Source organism: Erinaceus europaeus, chromosome 6 (genome assembly GCF_950295315.1).
Source record: "Erinaceus europaeus chromosome 6, mEriEur2.1, whole genome shotgun sequence".
Classification (NCBI taxonomy): Eukaryota; Metazoa; Chordata; class Mammalia; order Eulipotyphla; family Erinaceidae; genus Erinaceus; species Erinaceus europaeus.
In genome coordinates, this window is record NC_080167.1 from 32,719,987 (window position 1) to 32,732,373 (window position 12,387).

The 12,387-nt window shown below is 40.5% G+C and overlaps 1 protein-coding gene across 2 annotated transcripts in view; it reads left to right on the forward strand.

Moving 5' to 3' along the window:
* C6H1orf198 (chromosome 6 C1orf198 homolog) overlaps positions 1–12,387 on the forward strand; it is a 41,404-nt gene that overhangs the window by 8,678 nt on the left and 20,339 nt on the right. For both annotated transcript variants that reach the window (XR_009550213.1, XM_007538366.3), the window contains exon 2: positions 2,240–2,290. Coding sequence is in view for 1 of the 2 variants with exons in the window: in XM_007538366.3 (XP_007538428.1) it covers positions 2,240–2,290 (51 nt within the window). In the remaining variant the exon portion in view is untranslated. The remainder of the gene's footprint in view (positions 1–2,239; positions 2,291–12,387) is intronic.

Sequence of the window (12,387 nt, forward strand, 5' to 3'; positions counted from 1 at the left end):
TTAGGTATATTTCAAAGGGCCCATGACTATACTAGTTTTTTCCTGAGCCTGACCTCTGATATGCAGGTGGACCCAAGTTATTGCCTGGGAAGATGATGTCATGGCTGGAAAAAGGGCTAGAAAGCTGGATCAGGAAAGAGAGTAGTTCCTAAATATGGGAAAGGTGTATAAATATTGTTGATTGTGAACCCCATCAATTTGATCTGGGGCCCATATTCAGGGGACAAGATTTTTTCTAACATAGAAATGTAGCTCCAGTATTCTGTTTATATTTTATATTTATTTCATATTTCTCTTCATTTAAAAAGTTATTTATAAAAAGGAAACATTGACCAAACCATAGGATAACAATAATAATTGTTATTATTATTTTATTGTTATAATAATAAAAAATTGAATAAATCATAGGGTAACAATAATAATTGTGTGGTACAACTTCACACAGTTCCCACCACCAGAACTCTGTATCCCATCTACTCCCCTGATAGCTTTCCTATTCTTTAACCCTCTGGGACCCAAGGTCGTTGTGGGATGCAGAAGGTGGAAGGTCTAGCTTCTGTAATTGCTTCCCGCTGAACATGGGCGTTGACAGGTCGATCCGTACTCCTAGCCTGCCTCTCTCTTTCCCTAGTGGGGAAGGGCTCTGGGGAAGTGGGCCTCCAGGAGACATTGGTGGAGTTGTCTGTCCAGGGAAGTCTGGTCGGCATCATGCTAGCATCTGGAACCTGGAGGTTGAAAAGAGTTAACATACAAAGTGAAACAAATTGTTGACCAATTATGGACCTAAAGGCTAAAATAGTGCAGATGAAGTGTTGGGGGGGGGGGGTCCTTCATTTTGTAGATAGCTAGTAGGCATATTTTAGTTATATTCCAATGGGCCTGTGGCTATGCTTTTTTTTTTTTTTTCTTTTTTCCCCTGAGCCTGAAATCTGATTTGCTGGTGGATCCAAGTTATTGTCTGGGGAGATGATGTCATGGTTGGAAAAAGGACCAGAAAGCTGGATCAGGGAAGAGAGTAGCTCCCTAATATGGGAAAGGTGTATAAATATTGTTGACTGTAAACCTTGTTGATTTGACGTGATCTTTGGTCTGTAAACAGCTTAGTAGCCTATGTGACCTCGAGACCTTTCCTTTCATAGTATTCTCTAATTCCATTCCAGGAGGTTCACTTCCTGTCAAAGTCCCAAAACCTAGATATAGGCCAGGTACCTTGAGATAGAGCATATGTTCACATGTATCCATAAATTAGGGCAAAATATGTACCTGAAAGCTAAAATACACAATAGTTTGTAGTGAGTCAGTGTAAAGTTCATAATGAAATAGTGTCTGCTTAGACTTAGATACCCTCCTCACCTACTTCCTATTACAGTTCTCTCACTCACTCCAAAGCTAACCTCATCAAAGCAAGGACTGCAAAAGTTGAATAAGGGCAAGAGACTGGCATACTTTAACAGTGACTCTTTAGTCACTATCAGGCCACCCCATCAACTGGGGCCCTAATTGGGGAATACTGAGATTCCCAAACAGACATAATGGGCCTAGACCTCGAATAAATCCCTCTCTCCATTGTTACCAGTCATTTCTATTGGGAACAACACAATATACCCCTTTAGGGCCCACATAGGACATTGCCCTCAACTTGGATCAACAATGGTAGAGAATGTTCCATCCTCCAAAAGGAGGATGGACAACATACTGCATGCTACACCTGAGGAATATGGGTCAATACTGTGGCAGCCTGGAATGTTCCTACTCATGACCACGGAATGTGAGCTCAGATCTAGAGGGATGCAGAGGTTACATAGGCTCCTACGCTGATTTCTGTTCATTTAACTCCTCATCCCAATGCTATAAGAGAAGGAAGGGTCTCCTTTTATAGACAAGAAGACTGAGTCTTAAACCACATACCCAGTGGTGCTACTAAGAACTGAGCCTATAAAGCCCTTTTTTTATTTAATACAATTTACCTTGAAGTCTTGTGTGTGGGGTTATCCAGGCATTTTCTAGGCAAGTGTTTGCCAAGCAAGGTAGAAATATGCCTGACAGCCTTCCCTTGAAAAGTGAGGATGAAGCCAGACTGAGAAAGCACATTCTCTATAGAATGTGAAAACATCGGGCTTATATAGAATCAAGAATTGGAGTTATTCCTAAATGTTGACTCCTCTATGACCTTGGGTTGATGTTTGCCTGGTTGTGTTTGGGTTATAATTTCATATTTAATGTTAAATTTTTATTTCAGGACATAACTTGGCAAGATGAACACTCTGCCCCTTTCTCCTGGGAAACAAGGGTAAGTTGGATTACATTTAGATTTCTTTATCCTTTAAAAGAACTTTCTTGTTATGATTTTTATTTCAGTATTTGATGGACTTAAAATACAACAACCCTATTCCTAGGTGATGTGCCCACTGTTGTTAGAAAAGGAGAGAACTGTGATGAATTAGGAAACACGTGTATGACTTGGTGATCGAATAGTCATCCTCAGGACCCAGTGATGTCTTGACTAAGTTCCCAGCTATCTGGGAAGGCAGGGACTATTCTTTGCTTGTGTGTTTGTCCTTGACCTAAAACTTGGTGGGGTACTTGAAAGCAAAGCTTTGAGGGAAGTTTTTTTTTTCTCTTTGTTTTTGGTGGGAGTTATAGCTGCTTTCATTGAAATGAAATCAGAAGGGTAACAGGGACGAGAAGTTGGGTAGGTATGGAAATAAGAGAGACAGAGTCAGAAATAAGACTGCTGGTCTATGAAAACTGCCAAGAAGAGTCAGCCCTAAGGTACAAGGTTCCTGAGGGTTAAAGAAAAAGGGACATCTTTTGATGCCAAAACAGTCAGTTGGTACATATACACACATATTGGTAAATACATACCTACTTGAATTGCTAACTCTTTGTCTCTGGGTCCTCATTCTTTTTGTCATTATCATCACAGTCATCATAGAGATACTTCAAATCATTAAACTTAACTGATATCCCTTGACAAATCATTAAACTTAACTAATATCCCTTGACTTTCTTAGTTGTTTAGTAGAAGTACATTAATAAGCAGCAAAGTGACCAAGAGAACCTATCTCTGACCCCAAAAAGGAAATTAAAAAGACCATGATTTTCTGAATTCTGGAGCATTTAGTCCTGTATTTGGCTAACACTTTCTGTATCAGAGGTGACCAAGACAACTAAACTGCATGCCTGTATTAGGGCTAGAACTTGATATTGAAGCAAGACTTTCAAGCACTCATACTTGAAGGGGTTTGTTTCTTAATTTTTCATTTGTCCCTGTGACAATTTTGACACACCAGCAGAAACAGGCATCCAGAGTCTGTGTGGGAGATGGGTCATATAGGCACAAAGTAATGAGGAGGTAAGATTTATTCATAGGGGACTATTGTCTTAAGATAAGTACTTGAAAAAGGTTCAGATGGGTAAGATTGGCTGGCATTCTTGCACAGAGACAAGCATGTGATAAATGATTGATGACTGCCCCAAGTAAATTGACTTTAGGTTGGGGAAATAAATACAAGTTGATGTAGTTCTTAAGTCAGAATAAAGTGGTTTATAAGATGTGCAAGCTCATTTGGTGAACCCAGATTCCTTTCATCTTAAGGCTATCATTACATTGGAGCTTAGACATTCTAAAAATAAAGATAAAAACATCTGGACCTTATGTATGTTATTAAAAAATGTTGCAGATTAATAATGTAGGTCCATGAAGCGGGGGAAGGTAGGCAAAAACAAGTGTGGCTGGAAGCTTGTGGCTCCTCTAGGCATGTAGGCATTGGTAAAAAGTTAGGGGCTTGGTGAAAAATACCAAGGAACAGCCTGAAATTGCAGTAGCTTTCAAACCCAACAATAATCCTTAGGTGGTGGCATACCTGGTTGAGTACACATGACCCAAGTTTAAGCCCCTGGTCCCCATCTTCAGGGAGAAGCTTCACAAGCAGTGGAGCAGTGCTGCAAGTGTCTCTCTCCTTCACTATCTCCCTCTTCCCACTCATTTTCTCTCTGTTTATTATCCAATAAACAGAATTTAAAAATAAAGTAAATCATCATGTTAACATTCAACCAAGGCTCTCAGGTTAAGAACAATATAGGAACACTCAGGTGGGGATCAGGGGCTTGAACCTGAGCCCTTGTGCACTGTAATGTGTGCACTCAACCAGGTGTGCCACCACTGCCCCCCACCTTTTTTTGTTTGTTTGTTTTTGTGTCCAGGGTTATCTCTGGGGCTCCGTGCCTGCACTATATTTCACTGTTCCAGAAGGTCATTTTTTCCATTTTGTTATCGTTGTTGTCATTGTTTTTTTTTTTTTTTTTTATTGCTGTTGTTTTTGGATAGGACAAAGAAAAACCGAGAGAGGGAAAGACAGAGGGGGAGATAAGAACAAGATAAGAACAAGAATTCTGTGGATAATAGTTCATGACAATAGAAAAGCAGGTACTCTGCAGATCTGCATGGTACAATTTTGGGTACATTTTCAAGAAGGCAGCACAGATCTTCATAGATGGTGATATCATAGTTATGAAAGCACAGAGACATCAAATTAAAAAAAATTTTTTTCTTTATTGGGGGATTAATGTTTTACATTTGACAGTGAATACAATAGTTTGTACATGCATAACATTTCTCAGTTATATTGTTATGCAACCCCCACTAGGTTCTCTGTCATTCTTTTCCAGGACCTGTATGAGAGGTCAAAATTATTAAAAGTCCATCATAACTTTATCTTCTTTTTTAAGAATGTACCCTGGGGGTCACGTGGTAGCACAGTGGTTTAAGCGCACATGGCGTGAAGTGCAAGGACCAGTGCAAGGATCCTGGCTTGAGCCCCTGGCTCCCCACCTTCAGGGGGCTCACTTCACAAGCAGTGAAGCAGGTCTGCAGGTATCTTTCTCTCCCCCTTTCTGTCTTTTTCTTTCTCTGTTTCTCTCTGTCCTATCCAACAACAACAGCAATAAAAAAAAAAAAAGCTATAACAACAAGGATAACAAAATGGAAAAAATGGCCTTCAGGAGCAGTGGATTATAGTGCAGGCACTGAGCCCGAGTGATAACCCTGGATGCAAAAAAAAAAAGTGGGGGGGCAGGTGGTGGCACACCTGGTTGAGCACACTCATTACAGTGTATAAGAACTCAGGTTCAAGTCCCTGATCTCCACCTGCAGGGGGGAAGCTTCATAAGTGATGAAGCAGGGCTGCAGGTGTCTCTCTGTCTCTCTTCCTCTCTATCTCTTCCTCCCCTCTTAATTTCTCACTGTCTCTAGTCAATCGTAAATAAATAAAATAAAAGTACCCCCCAAAAAGAAAAAAAGAATGTACCTTGTTAAATCTTCCTAAGTCAACTACTTGTGGGACAGGACATTTAATCTATTACTTACTTGCTGCAAGTGACATAGTAGAACTGGGTATGACAGTATTTAGGGTGGTTGCAGAGACATGACTTAGCTACTAGGAGAAGCTTGAAAAATAGCTAGGAACTTATCATGGGATTTTCAAGGTGAACCAAGTTCCCAAATAAGTTTGTTAAAATAACAATCTGTTGCCTTCTTAAACTCTTAAGACAGCAAGGAACCTTCCTTATTCTCTATAAAACCAGTATTTCTCCCAGTCCTGGAGCCTTTGCGGCATTGCTCGTTTTTCTTCATGGTTCTTTTGTTTCATACCACTTGATACCGCATCTATTGATCTCAACCAAATCAATGCAACCAGTGCCACCTTGATAAGTTTTACTTCAGACTGTGACCAGACTGTCTAGGCCTGGAGTATCAACCCTCCAGTTCCAGTACTCTGTCACCAAGTTGCAGATGCTACCATGATACCAACCTGACTTCTCAGGGCAGTTGACCTCACTAATGTGTCCTGGAAACTCACCTCCCCAGACCCCTACCCCACTACTAGGGAAAGATATAAACAAGCTGTGAGTATGGATCAATCTGTCAGTGTCCATGTCCAGCAGAGAAGCAATTACTGAAGCCAGACCTCTTACCTTCTGCACCCTATGTAGATCTTTGGTCCATACTCCCAGAGGGATAAAGAATAAGGAGGAGATACAGAACTCTGGTGGTGGGAATTGTATGGAATTGTTCCCCTGTTATCCCAAATCTTGTCAATCCTTATTAAATCACTAATAAAAAATAAAGAAAAAAATAGCTAGGAGACATAATACAGTGCAGCATGGATTATAGCTGTAATTATAATTGTCTACAGATAGCAGGCCCCATAGGAACCTGATTGATTGACTTGGCTTGATAAATTCAGCCATTTTTCTAATTAAAAAAAAAAAAAAGAAAGAAAAACATGAGTTCTCCTTACCCTCCATTTGACTTGTTAAACACAGCATTCAAAATTATTAACCAGCCAATTAATACTCTATCCCAAGTTTTCTTGCTATATTCTAAGTCCCTCTTATTTATATAACCAATACTTCTAAAACTCATTGATAAAAAAAGGTTTTCAGGGCTAGGTGGTGATGCACCTAGAAAAAAAAATCAGGTTGTATGTGTCACCTCTTTTGAAATTGAGTCCTTTTAGTAAAAAGTACAGTTTTTATGGCTCAGAGTTCTCAGTTCCATTTCACTTTCTGTTAGTGAAATAATTTCATAAGCTCTCAATTCCCATCTTCTTTGATCTCTTTAAGTCAGGTTATTGTTAGAACATAGCAGAGGCAAAATGGAATTGTGCCGAACACAGGTGTATATCCCTACTTGGTCTTCAAAGGTCAGTGTCCAGTTCTAGTAAGTGTTGCCACTTGCTCTGCCCCAGTCTTATAAACTCAAGAGTGCCTTGCCTCTTGGTTTGCCAGACATTGTCATGTGATTCCTTAGGACTGATTGCCAAAACCCCTCTGCAGAACTACATTTAGGCTTAAATGTAGTTAGGGTAAAATGGTCTTGATTTCTACTGCAAAACTGGATACTTAGACCTGCTTCTTGTTCTTCATCATTTGATTCCTTCCACATTCTGAGTATCTATTGTACATTGTAAACTATCCCACAGTGTAATGGCTTAAGACATTAATTTTATTTGTTGTTGACTTAGACTGCTTTTAACTGTTAACTTTGCCTGGGATGGCTCATGTGTCATTTGACAATCTCATGGGAGCTGGCTGCTCCAAGATAGCATAATTTCTTTCTTCCTTCCTTCCTTTCTTTATTTCTTTTTTTTTTTTTTTCCTCCAGGGTTATTGCTGGGGCTCAGTGCCAGCATCATGAATACATTGCTCCTGGAGGCCAGTTTTCCCCCTTTTGTTGCCCTTCTTGTTGTAGCCTTGTTGTGGTTATTATTGTTATTGTTGATGTCATTCATTGTTGGATAGGACAGAAAAAAATAGAGAGAGGAGGGGAAGACAGAGAGGGGGAGAGAAAGACAGACACCTGCAGACCTACTTCACCACCTGTGAAGTGACTGTTCTTCAGGCGGGGAGCCAGGGGCTCAAACTGGGATCCCTATGCCAGTCCTTGCACTTTGCACCATGCGCGTTTAACCTGCTGCGCCACCGCCCAACCCCCAATAGCATCATTTCTATATCCATTAGTGCTTGCTAACAGGAGATGACGTGTCTAGCAGGTCAGCCTGGACTTCTTCACAGAGCATTAGAAAAGTTTGAAAGAAGGTGCTACTACAAGATTAGCGAAGTGCTATTTCAGTTTGTTTTGCTAATCAAATTCAGACTTAGTCTAGCCTGGATTCAAAGTGTGAGCAAACAGACTATACCTCTTGATTAAGAGTTGCAATGAATTTATAGTTTTTTTTTAATGTGCCAGAGAGTGAATCTAGGGCATCATGTATATGGTATGCTACCAAACCACCTTCCAGATTCAGTGTTTATTTACTTATTATGAGAGAGAGAATGAGTCCAAAGCACCACGCTACCATGGAGTTCCCCTTTTGTCTTTGGTACTTTCTAATGCAATGCAGAGGTTTGAACCCAGGGCCTCATATTACATACATAGGCATAGGTGCTGCTGAGCCACCTCCTCAGTTCTGTAGCTGTTTTATCCTTTAAAAGAGAGGTAAAGAAACTACTTTGAAAACCCACCAAATCACCAGAGCATCCAAAGATCGCAACTCTGCTCAGACCTCCAGCTCTATCCAATTGAGAAACTTCTCTAAAGAACAAGAAATATCAAAGGTCACCTGAGACAGCAACAAGACAAGAATTGGACTATTTTGGGAACCCACTAAGTCACTGTTGAGTGAAAATCACCTGTGAGTGCAAACACATGTGGCTCATGGACAGAGAGGAGCCTAAGGAGAGATTCCTGGGACTAAAGCCCATATCTACTCCTGAGTGGCTGGTAACAGTCTGGAAGTTTGCCAGTTGAGGAGCCACCACCAGTCTGTTTTACTAATAAAAAGACTGCTGAAGGAAGGGAGGAGAGGACTCCCCTAAGACTCACCAAATGCAACTGTGAGTCTCCATTGCTACTGCCCTCAGAGGCTGGAGCAGCAGGGGGCGAGGCCCTATACTGACATTAGGGTAGGCAGAGAACTGACCAGGAAACTCAGAGAAGATCTACACCCAGGTGGTCTAGCAGTGGGGCTCTATAATGGGAGCTATTCCACATTGTTCTCCTGATGAGAACATGGTGACTAATTGCCTCAGAACCTACAGACTATAAATGGTTCTTGTTTAGAAATTCACAGGGCCCAGCAGTGCTGCCCAGCTAGGCTCTGGCTGCCAGCAAAGAAGCTGAATTGAGCCCATGAGTTTTGGATCCTTGGGGTATGGGAGTCTCCTTGTAAAACCACTGTGCTATCTCTTCCCCATCCTGCTTTATCTGTTGGTCAGGAGTTGGTGATTAAGCTAAAAAGCCTACTTACAGGTAAAAAGCCCTCAGGCTACCATAACCCACAGGGAAGAAAAAGAACAATAGAGGCTTTAACAGCCACTGTTCTTCAACTCAGGGATTGAGATAACATTGAAACAACTACTAATTTCCATAACTATGAACTCTTTTAAGTACCTTACTTACACATGAGTCAACTGGGGCAAGAGTGATTAGTAATTTGAAAGTACTGAAAGACCTCATAACATACTACGTAGAATGGTTAAACCAAGAAAAAACATTGGAGAAATGAACCAAGACAAAATTACAGCTAAAAGCCCCCCAAAAGTAGAAGCATAGAACAGTGAGATTAGCATCTAAACACTAATGGAAGAATTAGTCACAGGAGAGAGGAAAGAGTTTGAAAGAATTGTCATCATAAATGGGGAAACAACAAATGAGACTCTGAAAGAAAACACTAATTATCTCAAGGTCATTAGAGAGCTGAAAGCTGAAATAGCTGAGCTAAGAGCACAACTAGATGAACAAGCTAATACAGTATCAGAACAGGGTAACAAAATAGCTGAGCTACAGAAAAAAGCAGAGGGGAGAGAGAATAGAATAAATGAGGCAGAACACAGAATTAGCAAGATTGTAGATGAATTAGAGAAAACTAAGAACACAGTAAGAGACCTGAAAAAGAGATTCTGCAAACAACAACAGACACATATGGGATGACTTCAAAGGAAGTAATATACATAATATAGGCTTACCAGATCAAGAAAGAGAGGGAAGGGAAGAAAGCATTCTATAGGACATAATAGAGGAGGACTTCCCTAGTCTAGACAACATAAAAGACATAAAGGTTCCAGATGCCCAGAGAGTCCCAAACAGAATTAACCCAGACTTAAAGACACCAAGATACATCATAATTAGAATGAAAAGGAATAAAGATAAAGAAAGAATCCTGAAGGCTGCTAGAGAAAAACCAAGAGTCACTTAAAGAGGAAACCCTATAAGATTAGCAGCTGATTTCTCCACACAAACACTACAGGCCAGAAGATAATGGCAAAATATGTATCAAGTCCTCAATGAGAAAGACTTTCTACCAACAATACTGTATCCTGCTAGACTTTCATTCAGACTAGATGGAGGCATTAAAACCTTCTCAGACAAACAACAGTTGAAGGAATCAACTATCACTAAGGCTATCCTGAAAGAAGTTCTGAAATATCTTCTATAAACATATCACCATAAACATGCCATATATCAGAACACTCTAAAAATCTACAATAATGGCATTAAAATATCTTCAATCTATACTATTAATAAATGTCAATGACCTGAATTCACCTATTAAAAGACATAGAGTAGGAAGATAGATGAGAAAACACAACCCAACCATATGTTGTCTGCAGGAAACCCACCTAACTCAACAAGACAAACACAGACTCAAAGTGAAAGGATGGAAAACTGCCATACAAGCCAATGGACCACAAAAAAGGGACAGGAACAGCTGTACTCATATCTGACATGATAGACCTTAAAATAAAGTTAAAAAAGAGGGATGGACATTACTTAGTGTTCAGAGGATCAATCAATTAAGAGGACTTAATGATTATCAACACATGTGCACCCAAGGAGAGGCCATCCAAATACATCAAACATCTACTTAAAGAGCTACAGGAATATAACAACAGCAACACAGTAATAGTAGGGGACTTCAACAGCCCCCTCTCAACTTGATAGATTACCGAGGCAGAAAATTAATAAAGAAACAAGGGAGCTAAATGAAGTGATAGATAAACTAGAACTATTGCACATTTTCAGCCCATCTTGGATGGAGCTTGAAGAAATCATGTTAAGTGAAATCAGTCAGAAGCAGAAGGATGAATGTGGGATGATATCATTCACTGGCAGAAGCTGAAAAACAAGATCAGAAGAGAAACCAGTAAGCAGAACTTGGACTGGAGTTGGTATATTGTGCCAAAGTAAAAGACTCTGGGGGGAGAGTTCAGGTCCTGGAACAGGATGGCAGAGGACCCACTGGGGGTTGTACTGTTGGGTGGAAAACTGAGAGACATTATGCACATACAAACTATTGTGTTTACTGTCGACTGTAAAGCACTAATCCCCCAATAAAGAAATAAATAAAATAAACTCATCAAACAAGAAAAAATAAATAAAAGAGAGGTGGGGAGGATCTATTAGAGTACTGCAGTGCTGGAATAGCACTTCTCCCTGCTGAGCAATCTCCTCAGCTTCTTGTAGCCACTTTTAATCTGAGAGTGTACACTCTTGCAGCTGTGACATCGAATCATTTCATTTGTGTGTTTACACATCTATTGATTTTTTTTAATTTCAACTTTTAGCTGTGGTAAAATACCCATAAAATTTACCATTTTAAATATTTAACTCATTTTTAAAGCTTAATTTGTCTTTACATGATAGAAGTGAGAGATGTTGGCAGGTATAGTCTTAATGCCTTCTTCCAGAAGACAGATCAGCAGATATGTCATGAGTGTTAGGTGCCCAGCTCTTTTTTCCATTCTAACTTCTCAGCCCTTCTTCATCAGATTAACAAGCATGCTTTAAGGTCATAATTTTCAGGGCAGAATTAAAAACTCTAGGGATCTGAACCTGCTTGGTTTTTTCTTTTCTTTCTTTTCCCTCTTTCTCACTTTTTTTTTTTTTTCACTACTGGGATTTTTTTTTTTTTTCCATCTAGAAGATAGAAAGAAAGATACCACAGCACTGAAATTTCCTTTAGTATGATTACGGGAAGACTCATACCTAGGTTGAGCACATGAGAAAGCAAACACACCAAATGTGCTTTTGTAGCCTAAGACTCCTTTCTTTGGGCTAGTTCATGGCAATTCTATCTACAGAGAGTGATCTGAGACTGTGCTTGGGGTACTAGCTGCCACCCCAAACACAGTTCAGATCAGGAGATTCCTGGATGATCAGCCAGCACAGTTTGTTTAGCTTCCTATAGCCTATGTCTTGCTTTGAATCCTGCTCTGTCTTTCAGACCTTCTGTCCCTACCCAAGTCTTATCTTTTTTCTGAGAATAATTGAGGCTGGAGTTCTTGTACCTCTAATTTCTTCCTTCATGGAAGGGAGACCTCAAGGGATAGCAGCCAGTGTGAGGAAGGGTGGTCATGGCTGTTATCTTTTCCCTTCATCTGTTAGCTTGGCAGTTGTGCTGAGTGAAAGGGTACCCATGGGGCCTCACAGTGAATTCCTCTCTGATGCTACTGATGTTTCAAGAGGAAGAAAAATCTCAGCATTTGGAATGCTCCAGAAGTGGGAAGGAAGGATGGAGGGATTCTTGGCATTTCCTAGCTGGGTTATAGAATGTAGAGGAGGTGCCTGGAGCCAGGTCAGGCTTTGGTATTAGGCCACTAAACTCTGGGGAATCTCTCACTCTTGCCCTTGCTTTCCTCCTTTCAGCTGTCTGGCTTTCTCCTTTCTGTCTACTCAAGTCCTTCTAATGGGTTTCTGGATTCTTTTGGTAACGGAAGATCACCAAGGGGGGAGTTGGGTGGTAGCACAGTGAGCTAAGCGCAGGTGGTGCAAAGTGCAAGGACCAGCGTAAGGATCCCAGTTCAAGCCCCCAGCTCCCATCC